General features: G+C 53.8%; 2 protein-coding genes across 2 annotated transcripts; both read left to right on the top strand.

Moving 5' to 3' along the window:
• Positions 1–4,607: 4,607 nt before the first annotated feature.
• GLI2 (Zinc finger protein GLI2) lies at positions 4,608–7,255 on the top strand (the record flags this gene model as incomplete). Its single annotated transcript, XM_036645112.1, has 5 exons — positions 4,608–4,634; positions 4,704–5,317; positions 5,393–5,665; positions 5,788–7,099; positions 7,151–7,255. The coding sequence occupies 5 exons, from the start codon at positions 4,608–4,610 to the stop codon at positions 7,253–7,255; spliced, it is 2,331 nt and encodes a 776-aa protein (XP_036489150.1).
• A 7,793-nt stretch (positions 7,256–15,048) lies between these two features.
• Positions 15,049–16,899, top strand: CGCS363_v013262 (uncharacterized protein; the record flags this gene model as incomplete). Its single annotated transcript, XM_036645111.1, has 1 exon — positions 15,049–16,899. The coding sequence occupies one exon, from the start codon at positions 15,049–15,051 to the stop codon at positions 16,897–16,899; it is 1,851 nt and encodes a 616-aa protein (XP_036489616.1).
• Between the last annotated feature and the right edge of the window lie 612 nt (positions 16,900–17,511).

Here is a 17,511-nt window from a genome sequence, read left to right as displayed (position 1 = left end):
GCCTTCTGGGAAGGGTGGCTGGCACAAAGTGAAAGGGCTGAAGAAAACACTATGAGAGCCTTATGAAAGAGCCCTAACGTGGGACAAGGAGCGGGCCATGGATAAATGCCAGGATTGAGAAATCAAGTCTTAGAGCCAGTAACATTTGTAACATTTGTGCCTCTGATCATATCTCGAACTTGAAGAGTGAACAATACCAAAATATTCAGACTGTCACGTCGCATGATTGGATGACTCTTGAGGCCAGTTCTGGCCCTCTTCACTCCGTGTCAGATTCACTGCGCATTGCATACGTGTAAATTGGATGATTCCTACCAGAAATCGAGATACATGTATCACTACATTCTTGGCTATCTAGCCCGCAACCTATTTTCACACCCCCCCTCGAAGAATAAAGAGGTGCCACTCGAGCCCGACCCTTGAGAAGAAGTAGCTGAGACCCGATGCCTATATATGCAAGTGCGAACACGACATGAATCAAACCAAGCCATCCCGTCTCGATGCAAATGAATCCCGAAAGTCCCTCGCGAACATTTTTGAACGTCATCAACCTCCTCCAAAGTTTGGTGTGCGTCTTGTATGTGAACATGTGAAGGGCTCACTTAGCCCTCTGGTCGCCGTGTCATCCTTCATTACCCAACCATTTAGTAGGACAAGTTCCCTATCTACAATCAATCAATCCTACTCAAAGAATGATTTTCCTTGATCTTCTCTCCGTTCCGAGGTGGCGGTGGCTGCTGATCCCTTCAATGACGATGGCGCTTGCCGCCCACGCATTCTTCCCGGCCGAAACCGGCGGCGAAATGTTGGTGCCCTTGCTGGGACTGCCATGCCGAGACGCAGTCATCGCAAGGGGTACTTTGCTGCCAGGAATTGCGGAGGACCTTGACGCTAAAGCATTGGTGGTTGGGATCGTTGCGGGCGAAGTGGCAATAGGACTTGAGACGGACGATGGAGTGGTTGCAGGTGAAGAGGAACTCCTCAAAGTCGCACATCTTGAACAAGGCTCGGGAGAGATGACGTTAAGGTTAGATAGGTACTCGGGCTTTTATGATATGTTAGCTGTGATCTTGAGCCCTCTTTGGACGACTCACAGTCAATGTTGATTTGGAAGCTTGCGCACTTGAGGTTTTCAAGACTCTCAAAAGCTATGTCTCGCAATACGTGAATTTAGACGGAAGTCAAGTCGACAAATATCAAGGTAGAGAATGATCGAGTTGTTGAGATATGCCTCTGTACTGTTCATTCCTGACATCAGAGATGTCTGGTCTTATATACTTGATATCCTTCACCAGTCGTCGGACGTCGTCGTCAACCTCGATCATCACGGGCGTTGAAATCCGTTTACGTCCAGCTGCAGGTCAAGAAGCTCCAATAGACGCACACAGTATCCTTTGTGACCTGGCATGCAATACCTGTCCGGTCGTCAGTCTCGCATGCAGGCTGGGTCAACGTTGGGGTCAATGTCACTAATTAATCACCAATTTCACGTCCAAGACCCAACAGCTACCCTACGTAGATTAGTTTTTCGGATAGCTGAACATGCAGCTGGGTAAAGGAGGTTGCGCCATTGCCTTTTGACCGGAGGTGTGAGAGGTGGACGCAAGAGCTACCGCACCATGTCGAACCAAATACCTTGGGGCTCAGTCGCGGGGTCTCGAGCTGGTCCATCGGGTCTGCTCTAATTAGCGTTATACTTGAACCACAAAATTGTGTGTAAATTTGCACTGAAACTTGAAATACTGGTTAGTCGATACCTACACACTGGTCAACCCTCGAAGGTCTCGTCCGGGGAACTTTCTCTCCAGAGTACCAACCCTACGACCCCCGCCACGAAGGCAGGTCAAGCCCACAAGTTTTCCCGCGCATATGCTTGCTCGGATATTGGTTGCTGCAATTTTTCAGACTTTCCAAAAGGCTTTTCTTCCTAGAGTCTTTGCTTTTTGATTGCCCATGTCGTTCCTTAAGAGGAAAATGCTTTTGGTGCTTGCGGCCGAGGCTGATGTCTGAGCGTGGATAGTCCGGGCCAGGTCTTGGAAACCTCCGTAGGCTCACCGGTTGTAGATTTCTCTTCGTATTGGCTGCGTGTCACGAGGAGACGTCGAGAACCTGTCGGATTGTGGAGCGTGTAACATACGTGATCCAATCATTCACGGCCACCATTTTCAATCAAGCCACTTGCATCCTTGCGGCGCGGCCCGATAGGTGGTTATCGAGAAAGCCGCAAAGCTGGCCCTTGGCAGGAAGCAAACACGCACTAAAATCGGACAGATGAGTCCCCGGCTTTCCATTGCCAACGGCGCGGGCGGGAGAGGTGTTGCGGATGCTATCCTATTGGGGAGGATGAGGGCCGATGGCCCCAACTGCTCTGGACTAGAGCGCCTACTTATCGTAGGGCAAGCATCATGGCAGGGAAGTCGCACTCGTCACCCAGTGAAACAGGGGACAAGTGATGCCCCCTCTCGTCTGGACGACCCGAAGACGTTCAAACGCTGCAGGTATCCTCCGGAGACCGGCGTACATTAGTGAAGCAAATTTGACGGTGAGGCAAGTCATCGGAAGTGAGGTCTGGACCCGTTGGGTTTTTCCCGTTAGGTGGGGGGCAACACTGTCGGGAAACGACGTCTCCAAACGCTGGAAAAAAGTGACATATCATAATGTGAGTTGCAGTTTAGGCCCTGATTTGCCCTGAGGTGCGTTGAATCTCGGGTGAGTCTCCTCACTTGAGAGATGAGGAATGAGGATACTGTACAGAATCCATGCTGCGGAAAGGGGTGATGAAGAAGAAGGAGGAGAAGAAGCAAATCGAACGATGCGCTGTTCACTTCGCTCAAAGGAAGAAATCTGAAAGGAGTCATTTTTGCGAGTCTTGTCTTGTCCACCTCGATCTGTGTCGCTGTCGAGTCCACATGCAGGCAATCGGGACTTGTGGAGCTGGGAAGTGCGCATTTGCGCAAAGTGATGGAGCGACATAGCCTCAACCTCGTGTTATTGCGCCGCCATGCAGATGAACTGGGAACCAAGTTGCAGAAAGAGCATGCTCTCCTCAGTCGTGACAGATCAGAACGGTAAGACGGTCTGGCGATGTCCAGAGTTTGAAGGGCTGACCCAAGTTTATTCTTCAACCAGTCTACAAACCACGGCGAGCATTGAAGGCAACTATTGCCCTCAGCACTACTTCAGCTGACACAGTGGACGGCTTCTTACAAGTTCTAGACCACCAGACTCATGGCTCCATTTCTGCGAATGGCGTCCAAAGCCGAGTGCCACCTCTCAGGTCTCGGCTTCTTCGCTTCTCTCACGGCCGACTCTGAGTTTTCCACAGGCCTCAGTGGGCCGAGGCGAGGGTCGAAGATGGCAATTTACTGGCGTTGTGATTGAGAATGTCGCAGTGTCGAATGATCGCGACTTTCGCCAACTTTTCTGTTACCGATCCTCATTCGACATTGACACAAATGCATCGGAGTGGGTTGCGGTGTTGACAAGAGCCACTGGGCAGTCCTTTGAAGTTGATGGTGTTGAGACACTGGTGACGTGCCGACCAACAAGTAGAAGAATAGAGAATTGCGAACCACATGCTGGTTTATTTGGTAAGAAAGGCAGACACGACAATTCCCATCTGAGCTAACTGGATTGGGAAGACGTGGAGTCGGAAGTGCCCATCTTGCGCTCGGTCTAGCCATTATACCGCTGACTCAGCTTCCGAAAATAGATTAGCTTGGTTTAATTTCGCCGTTTTTCCCCAACCGTCACCGAGAATATTTCTGACCTTCCGCCAAGAAGCAGGCAACCAACAAGGCAACCGGGCCTGTCTGCCTAACGTCCCGTCGACTTCTCACAATCGTCCGCCCTACTTTGGATGCTGCGCCCCTCGTGCCTCGTGGTTACTCGTCCTCATCCCTCCTCACCCGTTGCCTTTTCCCGCCTGCTGAATGACTTGAATCTCTCTCCTTCCCTCGTCCATGTCGCCTCGTTGATTTCATCGCTCTTCTTCCATTTCGCCCGTTGTCTTTCAGCGATTATCGTCGCGCGACTGCATCATTGTTTTCTCGTCTGGCAATCCTTGTCTACAACCTGGAGAGCCTAACTCGCCGCGTGCTCTTCCGGCCCCGAACGACCCACCACCGACCGGCGTCCAAACGCTATCAAGGTCCCTTATTCACCACGGTCCATCGGCCTTCGTTTCGCCTGACCTACTCGTTCGCAAACTCTGTCGATCCTGGTTGCGCCGACTTGAAGATTCCCGCATTTATTTGGACTGCTGCCTGTTGAGACGACCGACGTCCGATTCCGAGTCAACTACCCGTCAACTAGAGCGACGCATCGGGTACTCCCTGCCAACATTTGCAAGTTGGTCTACCTTTCTGTTTTCCCCCCGGGCACCTAGCAAATGTGCCTTGTAGAGGGTTCGGACCAGTGTCCCATCCATAGGCTCTAATTTTCATCGAAGGAAATGGTAACTGTCTCTTCCGTGGATCTCGCATAGTTTGTATCCACAGTCTCGATGCCGCGGTCCAGCAGGTCATCGGAGCTGCGATGGCCCCACTACCATGGAGCATATCAACAATTGACTAACACAAAGTCTCATCACTAGAAGAAACATAGCCATGTATCACCGGCAACAAGCAGGCTCGGTAGGCAACTCTAAGCCTTACTTCTTACATGCATCCATCCTCAGGCGCGATGCTGACTTTTTGGAATAGTCGCTGCCAACCCCTGATAACGCCAGTCGATCTCCATCGGATTCTATCGACCTCTCTCCCATCGAGGCCATGGCCAGGCCAATGGAAATGGATCAATTCAACAAACCCAGGCTGTCTTCGGACCCCATGGCTGCAAGCCGTGGCCTGAACACTCCTCCCGTGCCGTATGGCTTGATGAACTTCTATGCCGGTGATGATTCGCCATGGGTTGGATTCAATATGCCGGCGTCCGCATCTGCTCAACCTAGTCACCACATGAACCCCGTGGATGTTAGTAGGAATGCCCCCGCGTTTGCTAGTTGGAGAAGCAACGGACAGCCATCAGAGTGCGGCACCATCCCCCAGGCCTACCTGCCCTCCGACTCTGGCTATGAAAGTAGAGCGAAACACAGCATCGTCGATGACAGGTCCGTCTACGAGGAAAACACGGAAACCCAAAGCCTCGCCGGACATATGATGGAATTCAACCCTTTCCCACTCTCAACGTCCACGTTTCGCGACGCTCACGTCCAAGCGTGGCCACCAGCACCGCCAGCACCAGTACAGACCGGCCCTACGGACAAGTTGATATGCCCAGATTGTCAAGCTCTTTGTAAGACAAAGTCCGAGCTGAAGTGAGTTGCGATCCAGTTCTGGTCGTCGCCGTCGTTGTCGATGTTTGTCCTTTCATATACTGACACTCGGGACAGCAAACACAACCAACGACATCGCAAGGCATTCAAGTGTGAGGTTCCTGGCTGCACTCGTAAGGAAGGTTTCGGTACTCCGAACGATCTCGATAGACACAAGAGCAGTGTGCACCCGGAGCTTGATTCGGGTCCTCGTTGGCGCTGCAACATCAGTGCTCAATGCCAAGCAAAAGACAAGTTATGGCCTAGAGCTGACAATTTCCGACAACATCTGAAGCGTGTTCACAATCAGCCTGTCTCAGCAGACGATGATCTCAATCAATATCTCTGGCAGTAAGTTCCCATATGCCTCCATCCCTTGACTCACGTGCGTTGCCGTACGCATCCAATCAACGAGTCTTCTTCACAATCACGGAAATCTGTGGTCGAGATAAGTAGGCTGATCACGTTAGCAGCCCATCCCAAAAGCCCCAAGGAACGTCGCGCACTGTGCAAGAAGATCTTGAAGGCGTAGGATCGGAGCTGTTCAACTTCGGCAGTGATTCTCAGGGATGGGAAATTTCCTCTCCGGAGCAGCCGATGGAAATGGATGATCTTCTCGTCGACCCATCCTTGACGAACATTGACGAGACCAGCAACATTCCGCTTGTTCAGAACCATCATGCTTTTGTCCAGCCGACGCAGATTTCTAGGCCACCATCAACAATCAAGCCCCTCCTTCCTGGCGGACGTACGCGTGATGGTCAGGCCCACATTACTGTGGATTTTCCCAAGAGCCTTGACGCTTGCTCTGATGATCTGAAGGAGTCCCCCATGGATTCCGTCAATGCCATGGATTGCGATCTTGCCCCTAAAGCTCCTGAATCGGAGCCTGAAAACGAAAGGGCCAGCTCACAGAAACCAGCTGCAGGGGCCTGGTCATCTGCAGGCGAGGTTCTCAACGAACAAGACGCCCTCAGAATCCTGGAAAAGCTCCCCAAGGAGGTTATTGCAAAGTTCTTGAAGGGCCAGTCCGATCAGAAGCCGTCACATGAGCCAACAACCAGCATCGAAGCCCATCGTTGCACTAAATTGGGCTGCAGCAAGGCCTTCAATCGCAGATGTGAGTTGAAGAAGCACATGAAACGTCACGATAAGCCTTACGGATGCACCTTTTCTGGCTGCTCGAAGAGATTTGGCAGCAAAAACGATTGGAAGCGCCACGAAAACAGCCAACACTTCCAGCTTGAGGTCTGGAAGTGCAGTGAGAAGCGCACCGACGACGACAACACGCAGACAGAGACTACTTGCGGGAAGGTTTGCCACCGTCGCGAGACCTTCCGCAGCCACTTGCAAAAGGAGCACAAGATGGACGATGCCTCACAAGTTGACAAGGCCCTCGAAGATTGCCGCGTCGGTAGAAACTGCGAGTCTCGCTTCTGGTGCGGCTTCTGTGTAAAGATTATCGAGATCACCAAGAAGGGTGCGAATGCTTGGACTGAGCGTTTCAACCACATTGATAACCACTACGCCGGCCGCGACAACGTGGCCAAGAAGGACATCTCTGAGTGGAAGAATGTAGACCCAGAGCTGCACGAGATAGACTTCGCGGGCTCAGTGGACGATTCGAGTGACGCCGAGTCGTGCGATGAAGCCACTGCTTCACATAAGCCCTCTGGACTCGTCATGAAAAGCACCATGACAAGGAAGAGAGGTGCAGATGACGACAACGACGAACGGGAGCCAAAACGCTTGAAGGACGCTCGTATCACACAGAGGTGGAACTGCGTACGTGCTCTCCCAATGTACCTGCCGCAAACCATGCTGACCATTGACTAGTGCAATTGCTCTCACGATTTTGACATTAAGACGACCCCTGCATGCATGGAATGCTCACACCAACGGTGCACCCGCTGTGAGGAACAACAAGTTCTCGTGCGGTAGGATGCTGGCATGTTGGACGGATTGTCTCTTCTCAGAGCAGTTGTCAACTCTACGATATCCTCTTTCTTTCCATCTTTCTCTTTATGATCAACGACTATAGGATTCTGCTATAATAAGGCTACGCCTCGGACGGAGTTACGGGGAACGTCAAGAAGACGCAGGGAAGGAATGCCAAGAACGGCATCGACGGGAGCTCGAGGACACAAACAAACAAAACATACAGATATGATATCCCCTTTTGGACAGAATCACATTGCGCAAGGAGCATCCCTCGTTGCCTTTAGAAAGCACCGACAAGACTCTGGCTGGCAGTGCCCGCCAACGTTACATGAACCTCTGCAGCATTTCGTATTGTGAAGATGATTAATACAACATGATCCTACCTCAGAAGATGTAGTCACAAACAATATATGCAAGCGAGACAACCAAGCTGTCAGAAAATCGTCCGACCGCAGGATGCCGCGGAGCCAGGTTACGGTCACCGCAACCACGCAGGCCCTGCCGCCCCCCATCCGACTTCCCACGTGCCCTTGCCCCTTCGTCTCCCACATTGAAGGAAGATCAGGAAGCGTAAGCAGAGCCCCTGGGTGCCCTGACATCCCATCGCACATATGTCGACGGGAGGCGCGGGTACGATTTCCAGGAAAGAAGCACCGAGGGAGGGTCCGGAGCACGACGACCCAACCAACCGCGAGCCGCGCCACCATCCCATCCCATCCCATCCCCAAAAAGTCTTTGACGGTAGTGTCCCGAGACCTGGGGTTCTGGATTTCGTTTCTTTTTTGGCTTAGGAGGGGGGCGTTTCCTTGGTTCACGGACCGGTGCCTAGAACGTCCTTGGCCCTGGGTGCCAGCCATGGTTTTGCGAGCCCAAAGGCTGGAGTCGCGGAGACGCTCTCTCTCTCTTTCTCTCGCACCCACACCCACTTACACACACCCAACCACTCACACACAAAGTGGTTATAACACAACCATCTATTATTCCTTCCCAGCCCCTGGGTCGTCATTTTGGGGGCCGGGTCAAGGTCAAGCCAGGCGGAAAGACACAGTCACTAATTGGCTGGATGTCCGAAAGTCGAACCACCTCTCTCTTGTGGCATGGCATGAGGTGGCCGACGCCGTACTACTACATTTGGGGGCCGGAGAAACAGAGGGGTGGTAAGGAGGCAGGGCTGGCAGGGCTGGCAGGGAAGAGATGCGACTGGTAGGCAGGGCAGGGCAGGCAAGCCGTCAGCAGTGCGCATGCAAACATGCTTCAGATCAAAAGGCGCATTCGATAACGATGAGGCTATGCAGTTTGTTTTTGTTCCTCAGCCACCCCACCCCTCCCGGCGGTGGTTTCCCAGCAGCAGCCAGGGTGTTGCGGATGTCGGTGATGATGTCCATCGGGGAGGTGAGGGGGAGCCAGGGACCGGGGAAGAGGAGGAGGGAGAGCCAGAGAGCGGTTATCAGGTATCAATGGATTTGCTGCAGGCCCTGGTGGTGCGGCTGAAGAGGATGTCCTCATCACGTTTGACGGCAGTTGAAGATTGGTGGTAGCCGGTGTGATGGTATCATGTTGGAGGTGGACTCGCAATTTCCGGTTCAACTCCCGTGTTGGTACGGAGAGTTGGTCGTCGGGGCCTAGAGGATGTTGTCAACCATTCATGGTTCGACAACAACGATGCTGCGGCCGCCGATGCGGGCGGGACCTGACATGTAAGCTTGAATGCTGGGACAGAGCCTGGGGTTTCGGTCTCTCGGCAAGGGGAAGCGAGTGTCAAGTTGAGGGCCAGAATCGACCACCGGGACAAAATGTAGGTGCCTTGATGACACTTTGAAGAGGGATCAATTGGCGTCAGCCTGTTGATCTCGTCGGCGGGTCTCAGGAGAGACCACTTTTTCAAACCCGGCCATATCGCGGGCGTGAGAGCCAAGCCATGAATCCCATCGATCTGTTATTGAACGAGTTGGGTGGTTAAGCCAAAGGTGCGCTAGGATCTCAATCCTAATCTCTAAGGCGCGAAAACATCCTTACACCGTGTGTACTCATCATTTGTCATCTGTTGTCGTTAGTTCGCAAAAGACCAGCTTCGTGTAATGGGTTATGTACGGAGTAGTTGCGGAGTAGCCCTGCCAGTATGTTGGGCCCTGGTGTGATGAATGCAACGCGCTTCTGCTGGGTCCGTTGATAGAGCGTGAAGGCCCAACTAAGGCTTGCATATGTATCGGCCACTCCGTGCGGCACGTATGTTCCAGGCCAGAAGGATTGTTGGAAAGAAGACACCTTTGGAGGAAGGTGAGTTCTAGTGCCGTTACCGAGATGCTGGAATCCAACACGGGCGTGTTTTCTCTTCCTGGCAACTCTCCTGTGTTTCAACCACGAAGCGAGGCCATTTGGTGGCCCGGACAACAACACACCCCGCCTTACTGGGCGGTAGCTGGCCGGAAATCCAAGATCTGTGTCTTCCAGTGATCTGCCGACCTTTTGAGGGCAGGGCTAACGGGCCAGAAGGATTGGTCTCAGAGCAAGACACGCAGGTATCCAGCGACACAGTCCACACAGGAGACTTTGACGCCATTGGCGACAACCAAGTCGGGGTGTTGGGTCGTGAGCGCGCATTTGTGCGTTGAATGTTGGAATTACCGCGCACTCCGCGCGAGTTTGCGCGCACCAGTCTCGACCAGGTTCGCGCACTTTGCACCATGGGTAAAGACACACACACCCCAGACCATGCGACGACGACGCGTTTGATCTTGATATGAGACATATGCCCATGATGATCGGTTGAAGACATTTGCAAACATGCCCAGCGAGCATGCTTGGCTTTCGAGACTCCACAAGATCCTGACATCTATCGCCCTTGCAGCCGATGATCCATGGGTAGTGGATGGGCTGGCTTCCGCCCGCATCGTGGTTGCGCCTACGCTGCGCGGTCCTTTGACAACCTGGCAATATGGACCTGGTTCGCAGGATGGATCAAGTGCCCAGGGCTCAGACGGAGGCAACGCTTGGGTGAGGGGGGTGCTGCAGAGGTCAAAATAGCCGCCTGCCTTGCCAGGACTGCCGCACCTCTTTTGATCTTTGCGTTCAGCTATGCCTCGACCGGCCAATGGCAGTGAGATTGACTGGCCTAGCTCCAGAGGTTGGGGTCCAAAACCAGGGGCCTTTTATCGCAGCAGAGATGAAGCTGCCAGGAAAAAAAAAAGGTAAGACAGTCCAGCATTGGACGCCTAGATCGCGTGGGTGACCAGCAATCCGGCAGGCAAGCCTACTTCGTGTTAGTCCCGTCTGCCCACCCAATTGTGGATGAAGCGCAGACGAGCCCCTTGGCTGCTTGACGCGGGAAAGATGTGGCGGCGATTTGGAAAGTAGCGAAAATGTTCTTCAGAAGTACCTGCCGGGGAAGTAGGTAGCACGGTCGCATCGGTTCGCCAGATGGAAATGATAAGTCAGGTGGGAGAGCAGGCCTAGGTCTGCACGTGGCAATTAGTATGGAGTCCATATCAATATCAATCGCTGGTTCTTGCTCCGCGCGCAAATGTGCGGGCGGTCGACTTGGGGCGCTCAGAATGGCTTCGGCTCCAAGTGCAACGTCAACGGTGCAACAGGATATTATCGGTGATAACGTCTGCTCTGCAAGTCTCCACGACGAAGCATGCGCAGGTCTTCTCGCAAGTCCGACAGAAGACAAGGGTACCGTATCCCCGGAGCTGCAAGTGGTAGGGTTGATTTGCTGACTTGTCTGCCTGATCCCATGGGTCGACGGTTCCTCTGATGGTCGCCGGCCCCCTCTATTCGCACAGGATTCAGCCACTAAACAGGGGCGGAAGCAGTACCCAGCCAACGAGGACCCAGTAAGTCGGGAGGAGGATTTAGGGCATGATAGGTCGTAAAAACGGATGGATCAATGGCCTGTCTTGGCCTGTCTGTAGGTAGTGATATTCGTACGTACGAATCCGTACTTCGTATCTTGCTCTTCGGGACTGACGGGCTTATTGTGGTGCTAAGCGTTTATAGCTTCTGAATAAGGCACGGGTTGCAGGAGTGGAAATGGAGACACACGCCATTAATGCAGTGAAAGGGTGAAGACGCTGCGCGCTGCAAGAGAAGTGACGAAGCGGCGGTGGAGGTAACAATTTGGGAGCTTGGTGCCGCAGAACGGGACCCCGACTCCCCGTTGCGGTCGAGGCCGTTGATGCCACCCAGGCCCTAACCGTGTCGAGAGATTCGACACGACGACTTTTGCATGTTGACGCGCCCGTTGAGGCATTGATAGGCATGGAAAAGAGGCCCGTCATCTCCATTACGGAGGTATCCGTCGTTCAAGGAGACCATTTGGGCGATTGAGACCTCATTTGGTACTGTTGAGGGTTCGTCGGGGTGCTGTCGGGGTTTCGAACCGCAGCTTCTCCTGTTCCTCGCTCGCAGAGTCCGTGTCCGCGTGGGCACCAGTGGGTTCCGTTCATCTTCAGTCCGTCCAGAACGGGGAGCAGCGAATACAGTACAGCGTCTGGTATGGATGCTGGACGGTTGGCGCGTGGCCTAGCAGGGGAACAAGAGGTTGAGGTCGCACAAGGGCGACAGGGGCTGGCTGTTGGACATGGCCCAAGAGGCCGAATCGATTGCCTCAATGGGCGTCGTAGCCAGGGCCCGAACCGGGACTGCACGGGGCGCCAGACGGGACGGACCTCAGATGGTGGAGGAGGTTTAATGAATGTCCTTTGACAATGACAGGCTACAGCTCAACGCCTCGGCGCATCGTGAAGGTGTCCAATGGCGCGGGTTGGCGGTGATGGCTGTCTCGTATGTACTTTGGAAAATAATTCGTCAGATGGATGGGATGGCCTGGACAGCAGAGTACCGTACCCGAGCGATATGCAAGATGGGGGCGGGCGGCGACCGGCAGGGAAGAGAAGTGAAGTTGAAGACTTATTAGCTTGGTTGAGTTGACTGCCCAGTGACTTAGGTTAATGACGAGTGGCGTGGCTAGGAAGGCGAATTCTGCCCATTGAAGACGGGATGAACGGGAGTGGAGGGTTGATTGTTTCGGGGGGAGGACCCGTTCCGCACGTAAGGTAAGGCAGGTACTACCTCCCATTACCTATTCGTACCTAGGGCACATTCTCCGAACTCTACCTACCTACCTGGACCTTACCTACCAACCCACCTACCTACTACTACCTACACCACACCTACCGCAGGTAAGTACGACAATGGAAGACACTGCGCGGAACAGTGATCGAGGGGTTGGTATCTCTACTTCCACTCCGAGTCTAACGAGTTCAATAGATTGACACTCATCTTTCCCTCTTCACTTTTGACGGCGTGTGAAATGTATGCCGGGTACATTTGCAGGTGAAATTTGAAATTCGAAATTGAGGTGCGACTTGCGATGCGCGGTCTTTTCGTCAACTCCACGAATACAACGGTAACCACCCATCCACGGCACTACCACTACACTAGGGGGCCGATGGGCATGGCATCACTTTCCATTCACTTTCGCTGCGAAGCAGAATGCGAACCAGAACCAGCGACCTCCTCCACTCTCTTGGACGAGTGGAGGAGAGAGGTCCCCGATACGACGCAGCGCGCTAGGGCTTGCTAGGTGTCCGTACCTAGTGAGCTAAAGTAGCTGCCTTGCCATGTCCGCCTTGCGGGGAGCCAATCTATCTCTACCCTCACCCTCCTTTTCTCGCCTGTCAATGTCAACCATCGCTGCCATGCCATGCCATGCCATGTTATGCAGCGCTCTCTTTCGCACTCTCTTTTTCTCTCGCTCTCTCGCTCTCTCTGTGTCGTCTCGACCGCCTGCCCCTCCGACACATTTGTCACTCTCCCTTTTCCCACTCAGAGCCCCCCCCCCCCCCGTCGGCGATCTTTGCTTGCTTTTGCTCAGCTCCTAACTAGAACCCTGCATCTTTCTGCTGTTCCATTTCCTCGACGGCCGCCGCAATGGGTTACCACCTACTAATGTATACTACCTTACGCAGTAGAGTTTGACTCCCGTCGTCGGTATTGAAATCATACCAGGGGTTCCCTTACTTACAAAACACGTTGCGGCGCGGAACAAGTGGACGCTTCGACCAGTCTCCCATGCCAATCTCTCCCGAGACCTGGTATTCTTTATTTCTTTCTCCGTTCCTTGCTCCTCGCCATCTCTCCCCTCTAGTACGATGATCCTTCTGTCATTGGCTGCAGACACGACATCCCTCCGGCCCGTATCGACACTCCACGGCCCATCATCATCCCAGGACCTGGGTCTTGGTCCAGCCATGGAGTCTGGAAACTGGATGCTGTACGGATACACCTTCTCTAGACTGCCCCAGTCCGCGGCTTCTCGCGCTGCAGGCTCACGCATTTTAAAGCCAACGACAAGAAATCCCTGCTGAAATGGATCAAATACCTCTATCTGGGGCGGAACGCACCGTGGCCAATACTACTTATCAACCCAAATTACCAATACCCTCACCACCGCACCTGACCGACACTTCCGACGGCCGACAGGATCATGACGAAAAAGACGCCTTGCTTGAGTGGAATCGGCTTGATCGAGTTGAGATGGGCTGAGTTGGCATTCTTCTGCTGCAGACGAGACCTTCTGCCCATGACGCCAGACGTCTTGATTCGCCAGCCGTAAGGCAACTGAAAAAAGGCAACCGACGTGCCGTCCTTCTGCCTGGATCTGGAGACAAGGGCATTCATACAGCATGCCTTACCTACTCAGGACGACTCAACAGAAACACCTCCAGTACCTACCCTTCCTTCGTGGAGACAGAGACAGGCATCCCAAGGCGCAGCGGCCAGCCCTGGCGTCTCTCTACCCACCCTCCACAACCATCACCACCATTATTCGTTGCTATGATGGTTCGCGCCCCCCAGGGGGGGACCCCCGTGCCCTGCACCAACCGGCCGCGATGCCATCCTGTATAATTTTATGTACATACATACACATGCAAGCCAACAGAGGCTTGGGCTTGCTATCTCGTCCGCAGCCTGTGGTGTGCTTAGGTTGCCAGCACGCGCTGCGGAGGGCGGATGTTGCATATGCACACCCCTGAGCCCCAGGCAAGAAGTAGGGTAGCGTAGGTGGCAGGGAAGATGGTGTTGATGATGATGGGCCGCTCAACCGCAAATCCTTGCCGTCCTTTCACTGGCCCTCACCTCTCTCTAACTCGCTCTTCCCTTCCGTCACCCAACTCCTACGGAGTAGGAGTACATACACTTGCGGCTCTGCTTGAGTACGTATCCCTCCTTCCCCGGCCAGTCTCGGGGTTCTCTGGTCTCCCCAATCTCTCTCTTCGGCCTCTGGCTAGGGAATGCCTGGCTGGGTGCCCTGGCAGACTATTGTGTATCCACCATGCAGTATGTGAAGTGCACCTTGCCGACTTATAATACCCTCTGCTCCGCCACTGGACGCCGGAGGTAGGTCCCCTTGATGCCATCATCGAGTCTTGTGCTGTTCGTGCCAAGTGTGAAGCGGGTTTCTTGTGTGGTCTCGCATTCTGTCAAGCACTTTCGTTCATATAATCGTTCCCTCCCGTCATCATCAAAGTCTTAGGTTGGACTTGTCCTCCCTATCCTCACTCCACCAGCCCTATAGCCTTGTCAAGGACGGGTTCATTCCATCATCAGGCTGAACACCTCCTCGGACTGCACCGACACTAACACGCCTCCTGCCTCCTCTGGACAAAACACATCTTTCAACATTGCACCACCCCAAGGCCATATAAGACCATCAGTTGCCTCGCCACTGGCCTACTTTCAGAACCGTTTTCTTGGATTATACTACAGACCCCGCACAATCCTCCGCCATGGACTACCTCTACCAGAATGTCCATCACGGACATGCTCACCAAGAGCAGGTATACTATGACCAGCAGAGCTTCACCCAGCTGCCTCTCACTTATATGGACGGATCAATGGCGCCAAACTCTGGCCCACCAGTCGACCCTAGTCTCGAATACTCTCAACCACAGTTCCAGTCGACATGGCCCAGCCAAACGCACCAGATCCAGCAGTACATGGAAGGACCCAGGACATCTTTCTTCATGGCTTCCCAGATGCAAACAATGCAGAACCTCAACCGCCCAACCCAGACCATGAACCCTCTTCCTGCCGCGTCGCAAAGGAGACACGGATCTCCTTGCTCCCAACAGACTCTGTCCAGCAGCGACTCCCACAGTCCTCCCACGGAAAGCGACGTTCTCCCTGCAACGCCTCCGGACCAGTCAGCAACTTCTCCTTTCATCCAGCACAAGCACTTTGCTGCTGTGGGATGGGAGACGCAACAATACCAAGCTCACGCACTTCTCGGCATGGGATTCCAGGGAAACGCCTACGTCAACCCGCACGACGTCAACAGCACCCAGGCCATGTTCGAAGAGGAAGTTGTCCCAACAGACTTCAAGCCCAGCAGGACATTCAGCTTCTACACTGAGTCTGATTCACTCAGCATTGCTCAGAACAGCGCCTTCACCTCGCGACAGATCACTCCTGAGCCCATTATTAAGAAGGAAATCCAGCACGTCGAACAACCCTTCCCTGCCTCCTATCCAGACCCCGAGCCCACCAAGTACGAGTCCCCAGAGCCCACCAAGTACGAGTCCCCAGAGCCAACAATCAAGGCCGAGATTCCCGCCTTCGACGACGATGAGAATGACTTGGACTTCAAGCCCAAGCAATCATCATCGAGGAAACGCAACCGCAACCCCAGCGCCAAAGCTCTTTCCAGCTCGCCCGAGAGGAAGAGGTCAAGGACCAGTAGCAACAGCCAAGGATCCAGGGTCAGCGCAGCGGTTGCTTCCACCCGTGGGTCCAAGATTCTCTGCACTGAATGCAAGACCCCTTTCTCGGACGAGAGTACCTACCAGAAGCACATGAAGCAGCACCACACGCGTCCCTTCGTCTGCGTCTTCAACTACGCTGGCTGCCCATCCACCTTTGCAAGCAAGAACGAGTGGAAGCGCCACGTGAGCTCCCAACACCTCGCCCTCAACTACTGGCTCTGCACCCAAGACGGCTGCGACAAGACCACCAACCCACCAAACACTCGCCGTTCTTCTTCTTCCTCTTCGTGCTGCCCCGACTCCCCGACGCCCCCTGCCCTGCCCAACGGCGCCATCTTCAACCGCAAGGATCTCTACACCCAGCACGTTCGACGCATGCATGTTCCGCCAAACGTCCGCAAGTCCCAGAAGCAGAAGAAGCCCTGCCCCGAATGGGACGAGCACCTCAAGGGTCTCCAGGCCGAAGCCGAGCAGACTCGCTGCGACCTGCCACGACACATGCGCTGCCCTGCCGTCGGCTGCAACCACGAATTTAACGGCCCCCAGGCCTGGGACGAGCGCATGGAGCACGTCGCCCGCCACCTCGAGCGCGCTGCCGACGGCAAGGAGCCTGTCGTCCGTTTTGGCGGCGAGGACGACTTCACTCTTACCAACTGGGCTTCGAGCCCACAAGTCTACGTTGTCCGCAGGACAAACACCGCCGAGGGGTGGGAGCTCATAAACCCGCTCAAGGGCGAGGTTGGTCCCTCCTCAGGCAACGGGAAGCCTGGCAGTGGCACTGGCTACGTTGCCCCGTCGTCGTCTTCCTCCCCCCTCAAGGAGATTGTCGTTGCTGGCTGCTCCGATGAAGACGCGGAGGGCGAGGATGAGGAGTAAACCCCCTTCGCCTGAAGCTTTCTACGTTCCTTTTTGCTAGTTTTACTACCCAATCTTGCTTTCTACTAGAGATGTCTGTCGTGGCATTTCAAGGCGTTTTGATTCGCAAGCGTCTTCCACTTTTTTTGTTGATACCTCTTTTCTATCACCATTTCTATCTAGCTATCTACGAGTACATCTACTCACATGGGCGGTGTTTTTGATATTTTCTTGTCCTTCAAACATGCTACTTGGGTCTGGTTCTGTGACGGGAAAACGCACAAAAAGATGAATCATTAATAAGGCGATAGACCAGGCACACATGGGATGGGATGGGGAGGGGCACCGGACTTCATGATTGTTATGACTTTCAGACCTTGATAGTATATTGATACCAATTCTATCTGTGCCCTTCAATGACACTCAGTTTTCTCCTCCATGCTACGTGATACATTGCAGACTTGCATCTTTGCCGTCTCCAGACTCGTTCAATGAGCACGCGGCTCCCCCTCCTACGCGAGCCCCTGAGTACCATGCAACCACCACGACCTTTTGACGCTCCCAGCCTTGCATCAAGTTGAACCATGAGTAAATATTTAAGTTTTTACCGCGCTTAAGGTCGCCTTACGTTGA

This window comes from Colletotrichum siamense, assembly GCF_013390195.1.
Source record: "Colletotrichum siamense strain Cg363 chromosome Unknown KSG_Cg363_contig09, whole genome shotgun sequence".
Classification (NCBI taxonomy): domain Eukaryota; kingdom Fungi; phylum Ascomycota; class Sordariomycetes; order Glomerellales; family Glomerellaceae; genus Colletotrichum; species Colletotrichum siamense.
The sequence above is the reverse complement of the archived record's forward strand: the minus strand, read 5'-3'. Positions and strand labels throughout refer to the sequence as shown.